Source organism: Phycomyces blakesleeanus (assembly GCF_001638985.1).
Source record: "Phycomyces blakesleeanus NRRL 1555(-) unplaced genomic scaffold PHYBLscaffold_28, whole genome shotgun sequence".
NCBI classification, from domain to species: domain Eukaryota; kingdom Fungi; phylum Mucoromycota; class Mucoromycetes; order Mucorales; family Phycomycetaceae; genus Phycomyces; species Phycomyces blakesleeanus.
The window spans coordinates 667,263-673,955 of NW_017265161.1; the positions used below are offsets into that span (position 1 = coordinate 667,263).

A 6,693-nucleotide genomic window follows, 5' to 3' on the forward strand; every position below is an offset into this window, starting at 1 on the left:
AATTATAATACCGATATTAGCAAGAATATGTAATAAAGGCTAAGAAAATGGTAAATGTTGGGTATTAAATATACAAGTTTTTCTGTCTTTTATATTATTGATAAAAGCAAGAGAAATAAATAATGGTTTTTACTATTTGTTAATAGTTAAAAAAAACTGGTAATATAATTTACTATTGCTCTTTTAAATACTTAATAAAGAAGTAATGTTAAAACTAAATAAGAATACAGAGATAAATAAAGCTAAACCTTTTTACAGTCAAAAAACTCGTATTATAATTATTTATACTGGTAACCTAAATAGTTGTTATTTTTTTTGTTTTTTATGTGACTACTTTTCTAGGCAGTGGAATAACCAGGTGCTTTTGCATCCCACTCTGCATTTTGTGCGTAGTCAACGCAAAGCACGAATGCAGATGATGCACTGGAACAATGCACGAAGCATCTTCTTCCATAAATCCCTTGTCCCACAACTGCAGACCTTGATCAGCTAATGGCTGATGACTACTTGAATGGTAGGCAGGAAACCATTTAATGAATGCGAATGTTGACACTCTTTTGACTCCACCAATCTTGATGGTATGAGTAAATAAATACTCTATTTGACCAGGGAATTCAGATACATCGTCATTTGTTCTCTCAAGAAACAATACCCTCACAAAAGACCCGCGCTTCTTCTTTTCACCACTGCAGTACTCTTGCCCCAGCAACGAAATCTTCTTCACCTTTTGAATCCGATTGTTCACAAATACATTCTCACCAATTGAGATTCTCCCTACCACACAGAAGGAAACACTTGTACTCCGGTAAGCCTTGACATAGAATTCAAATAACCACTGATAGTGATCATCCTTCATCATAGTCAAAGGCTGCAACTTGATTGGCAATGTGGTCGGGGCAAGGCCTCACTTCCAGTGACATTGTACCATGGATTTGTAGCAGCTTGCTGGAACATTGCTAAGCTAAATGGCAACACAGGAGGGTGGCCAGCATCCAAATTCAAGGGAGAAGAGCTGTTGGAATTTGATTTTACTTGGGCAACCCCCTCAAGGAACTCTATCAGTGGTGATGAAAAATTGGTAGAATATGCTCGAAGAAAGCTACCAATGAATGCTTTCTCCAGGAAGACTCTCATGAAGGTGACCTCAAGACCATTGCGACGGTTCGTCTTGATGTTCTTCAACTTGCTGTTGTATCTCTCGAAGCTATACAGCCAGAATACGTATACCAGACCAAAGTTAAGCGTTGACTCATGCAAGTGCATATGCAAGTGCATATTTGGCGTGATGCTGCTCTCTCCATAAAGAGTCTCACACTCTTTTCCAAATTCTCCAAGGAGCTGGTGTGCACTGTCAATTTCTGAATATGTGACTGAAGGACCGGTCAACTTTCGGCATGCTTTTACAAAGAGAGTCCAGTTTTTGTAGTCGTCTTCAGGCAAAGCGTCTTTTAGTACCACCAATGAATAAATCAGACACCACAATTGCCACTCGTCTGCCTTCATATATGGGAAACCAGATTTGATCTTTGTTGATAAAACGGCATACCCAGGAGGAACAAGAATACCATCGGCAAGACGTTGCATACAGACGAGAACAGCAGTTGGGAGATACCTCAGGTCTTTCCAAACACTGATCATATGCTTTGCTGTCCCAAGAAACAAATTGTGCATGGGATCAACAATCGTGCATCGGATGGGATCAAAGTAGTGTAGGCGATGCAACTTGGAAAAACGGGTGCCATGCTGCTTCTCCAAAACAGCTCTCTCTGCATCAGATTCTGCGCAAAACTACATCTCAGCTTTGGTTGCATTTTCCTCTTTTGTTTGGGAGACCCAGTTCTCATGATCGAATCCAGAATAATTGATCTTACTTGTTCCAGCAACAACAGTGAAATGATGCTTGCATATGTGACAGGCGTTTGTACTTGCAAATCCTGTAAATCCAGCAGTCTTTCTTGCAGCAGGTATGTCGCAAGCAACACACATAAGAGCAGCGCAGATACTAGTACCATTGGGGAACTCTGGAGTTTTCATAGTTATGCTGCCATATAACTCTACCAGCTCGTCTACCAGAGGTTCCAAGAAGTTGTTCATCTGGTTGATCTTCGCTTCCTTTGGACCAGGCATGACACCGACAAGGATAATGTTTTCCGGCTTCATTCTTTCTTCCCTAGGCAGGTTGTTCATTGACAGGTACAAGGCCCCACTTGCATGTGTACGACCCTCGAACGGTTGAAACCAATCCACATTCAATGTCAATATCAAAGAATGGTCGTGATTCACAAAAGGCTCGTCATCTTCATCAAGGAGCTCAGACCACATTGCACCATCATAGATGTCCAACAAGGTACTGTTTACGGTTTCCCTTGATCTCCATTGAACGATTTGATGCTCGAACCCAGGTTTGGCGAAATGCTGTGCCAATGCATTCTTGAGCGAGTTGTATGGAAAAACCATGAGAGGGACGGCGCGATCAGCTTCGGTGTCAGAGAAAAGAGGATTTCCGCAGTATGTTGGTGGTGTGGTTGTGTATTTTTCGAATGTGCAATTTGGTTGGCGATTGCCTGGTAGGTAAATTGCAAAGCACTTGTTGCAGACGGTGTATTTGACGATGCTTTTTGTCATGAAATTGAAGCCGGTCATAGTCTTTAATGCATCAATGGTGAGTGGGAGATCGGTATCCTTATCAAAGGCAACAAGAAGATGGCGGAAGAATTTCAACATAGCAGTTCCACCTGCTTGAACCAAGTAAAACGCCTGAAAGATAACGCCAAATAGAGCCATGAATTGGCTTGTTTGAGACATTTCATGAATTTTCAAAGAAGCAACTACAAAGGCAAGTATTTCTGTTAATTATTTGTAACACAATTTATGTATATTTCTTTTTTAAATGTATGCATACCGGAAGCAACCATGTCTTCAAAATCTTCAACACCGGCAACCTCAACTTCGCTCTCATCTTCAGACTCATCGCTTGAATCAGGATCGTCATTGTCAGAAGCCAATGATGTTGTCTCGACATCAGACTCTTCGAATTGAAAAATCTCGTCTTCTCTCAAAAAAGGTACACTCTGTACGGTAGTTTCGGCTGATACAATAGAATAATTGTCTTCATCTATAGTAAAACCAGACTATTAGCTATCTAAATTATGATTTATTAAAAAGAAATTTTATACTCACAATCAATCGATGTTTCAGATACATCTACCATCTCAACGTCTGTCTCTTCTTCGACAACTTCTGTATTAACTGATAATTAACAAAAAAAATATTAGATTACAATTTATCCAGTAATGCGCGTACTACTCAAATGTCATTTACCTCGATTTTTTGGGCCAATGTCTAATAACTTATCAGCATTATTATGACGCTTAAAGGTCTGTGCATTTTGCAAAATTCCGCCAATTGCATTTTTGGTACATGATGAACATGTACACATAACAGTGTAGGTTTTAGTTGTAGAATTCATAACAGTAAGAATAATATTAATAATAATAAAATAATAAAGAGGTGTATACTATATTTTATTTTCATCTTTTATATGTCTCTTATTTTTGTCATTAATAATGAGTTGATATATCTTGTTCACTATGTCATTGACTACATTGAGCTTACCATCCCTATTAGTAAGAATTACAAATGGATTTTGATGCAGCGATCTTTTCTTAAAAAAAGTGTGCCTGATTATTAATGGGGCTTCAATTTAATAATCACTGATATAATGGCGTAGTTTTTCTCTTTGGCGTTTTTTTAACATGACATCAATTCTCGCTCATTTTGGCAAGTGGCCTTTTTTGGATTTTCTTTTTCTTGTATTTTTTATGACATCAATTCTTGCTCTTTTTTTCAATTTTTTTTGATATACTTTCTTATTAAAAATAAGTCATATATCATACATTATTATATTCTAATAAAATTCGGTATTTTTTGCGATGCAATAAAAATATTATTGAGTCTAAATTAGGTGCATCTGTAACAACAAGTTTTTCCTTCCAGAAAAATAATTAAATACTACATTTAACATTTAATATTTTATTTTTATTTTTTATTTTTCTGCCAAGTCAATCGAAACATATATTTTTTAAGACAATTGTACGATTTATTGCCTAATTAATAAATATTTGTGTTTGTATCTGTGTTTATTTAATATAATCAGAAAAAATTGCGAATTCCTATCTCAAGAAAAAAATATATTGAAAAACAATGGTGTTTGAAATATTTTTCCAAATTTTGCCAAAATTCAAAAAATAAAATTTGACCAAATCCACCCACCTTTTGCAGTGTACTTACATGCTTCTTTACATTAACTTCCTGTGCTATTTTAATATGCCAATAACATGACAGGATATTAACACTATTGCCAAAGACTTCTTCAATTGCACCAATTTCGATGGGACTACAGTCAATCATTATTCTTTTCATCTTTAATGTAAAGGTATTCTTTACCAATGTTAACTATTGACTCAAGATTGAGGTATATTCATGATCAGTTATAAAGAAGTAGACAGGCAATCCCTTATTGGTGATAGGGTTTTGCACACTAATTGTAAACTGAAAGCAATCTTCAGGTCCTTTACTAGCTACAGTATTGAATGACTTGCTTATTTTGTATGTTGAGTCAATGCACCACTCTTCCAAATTCTCCAGAAACTAATGCAATAATAAGATGTATAAATAGGTGTATAGAATAAAATATAAATAATACATATTATTTACTTCTTTTTGCCACTCAAAAACCCGCCAAACAAAGAAGGGGCCATTCTTATGAACTGTGAAAAGAGTAGTATTTTCACTTTCGTTCAACTCTTGAACCCACAGTTTGACACTTTCATAATGATCCACAGGTTTTCTTGAGAGTTTCATCATTTGAGCATTGATAAAATTTCTCACATATTGATAATTAATGAGAAGAGAAGAAGGGAAAGAAGATCTATTTCCAGCTTGTTCAAGCTATGTAATTTTAAATAAGCAAAGTCTCTCAAAATATACTATATAATATTTACTTCAAGAACTCTGTCTTCACTCATTCTAAACATGTTTTTGATAGATTTCCAAATCATGTTTTGGCTGACAAGCCCTTCTACCTATTGTTTTAATTCATCTGGCAATCTTGACAAACTGATCTCTTCAATCTTAAATGGATCATGGTTTGGATGCTGCCAGTTGTATTTGATACAAGCAGTACCATCAGTCATGGTATGCTTATAGATACTAGCAGAATAACCAATCTTGATGGACTTGGTTGTTGTGATGCGTTTCTGAGCAGGCTAAGCAGTTTTTTTCACTTGTGGTTTTCCAGCATAATCACATAAGTAAACTACTGTATTTACTTTGAGAGGATTTTCAAGAGGCTTCCCAACAAAAACTGTGTTCTTCTCATGACTGTAAGATCGATGATAAACCCAATTGCCATGTTTTTTAGCTATAACCTTTAACTAGTTTGTAAATTCATCTTCAGATGAAAGGTCAAAGGAGTCAACAGATTCTATATAATCTGGAATTATGTGATTGTTGTAATTAGCAGCAATATTAAAGGTTGCCATTTTGAGATTTAATAAAAAAAGGCATGCTTGAAAAAAAATATTAAGGGTAAGCATATCATAAAAGTTTGCCCAAACAAAACAAATGAAAATAAATGTGTGACTTGCTTTTCTGATTGGGGAATCACTGTCACCAATATTTATTACGTTATATCATTATGTAATATCTGTTACTGTGATTTTTTAATTTTTCTGACTCTGTAAAATTTTAACTTATTATATAAAATATAAATAAAATACAAAATATTATTATTAAAATTAACAATAAAACAAATTTTAATTCCATCAATTTTAATTCAGCAGTCACATGAAGCTATTATATTATAACTATATAGTATATTTATAATTGTGATTCTTTCAAATATTTTTAATTAGTAATATTTTCATCAATCAAGGAATATATAAAAAAATGCTTAAGACACATCAGTCTATTTTGTCTTTTGTACAAAAAAGAGAATTGGTTTATTTTATCATAGATGCAATACAAGACTTTTAGAAAAACATTTTTTTAACAAAGATCAAATCAGTACATTTTATTATTTTACCACTTATGTAGATTTATTATGTTATAATATGTAAAATTATACATACTATCTAATAACTATGACCAAGAGTAACTAAATCGTATTTTCAAGACATCTGCAATATTTATGCAGATTATAAATATACATATTTATAAAAGATTATATATAGGATATATCAAATATGACCAAAAATTACCCAATTTTATTCTGAAAACAGCTGCATTCTTTACTCAGATTATTTGTGTATAAATATACAAGGTTATCAAAAAATTAAACAGCTATAATCAAGAGTTATCAATTCCTATTTAAAAATATATATATTTTATTTATATTACTTAAAGATATGTAATTATATATAAAATTTAATACTTTTTATTTATTAAAGCACTTTTATTTATAAATTTATACCTATTACATAAAGACATATAGCTATGTATATTAACACATATATAACATAAAATTATATTAACTAAATAAAATAAACAATAGACTTATTTTCAATAATTTTTTAAATATACAAAATTTTGACATGTAGCCTATGCTAGGTGCTGGGACTATGTGTTAGGGACAGCGGGGTAAGGGGGGGACTTACTTAGGGTATGGGAACTTGGGGTGTGGGCTATGCTAGG

The 6,693-nt window shown here is 33.7% G+C and overlaps 3 protein-coding genes across 3 annotated transcripts; all 3 read right to left on the reverse strand.

The window, feature by feature from the left end:
• Positions 1–322: 322 nt before the first annotated feature.
• On the reverse strand, positions 323–3,469 carry PHYBLDRAFT_174102 (hypothetical protein; the record flags this gene model as incomplete). The annotated part of the gene is made up of 6 exons (XM_018437189.1): positions 323–874; positions 919–1,788; positions 2,383–2,846; positions 2,903–3,115; positions 3,181–3,249; positions 3,322–3,469. 6 exons carry the CDS (start codon positions 3,467–3,469, stop codon positions 323–325), a joined length of 2,316 nt encoding a protein of 771 aa, XP_018285823.1.
• A 986-nt stretch (positions 3,470–4,455) lies between these two features.
• Positions 4,456–4,866, reverse strand: PHYBLDRAFT_72195 (hypothetical protein; the record flags this gene model as incomplete). The annotated part of the gene is made up of 2 exons (XM_018442613.1): positions 4,456–4,650; positions 4,717–4,866. 2 exons carry the CDS (start codon positions 4,864–4,866, stop codon positions 4,456–4,458), a joined length of 345 nt encoding a protein of 114 aa, XP_018285824.1.
• Positions 4,867–5,084: 218 nt separating this feature from the next.
• On the reverse strand, positions 5,085–5,543 carry PHYBLDRAFT_151314 (hypothetical protein; the record flags this gene model as incomplete). The annotated part of the gene is made up of 3 exons (XM_018432664.1): positions 5,085–5,267; positions 5,331–5,382; positions 5,437–5,543. The coding sequence occupies 3 exons, from the start codon at positions 5,541–5,543 to the stop codon at positions 5,085–5,087; spliced, it is 342 nt and encodes a 113-aa protein (XP_018285825.1).
• Positions 5,544–6,693: the final 1,150 nt, after the last annotated feature.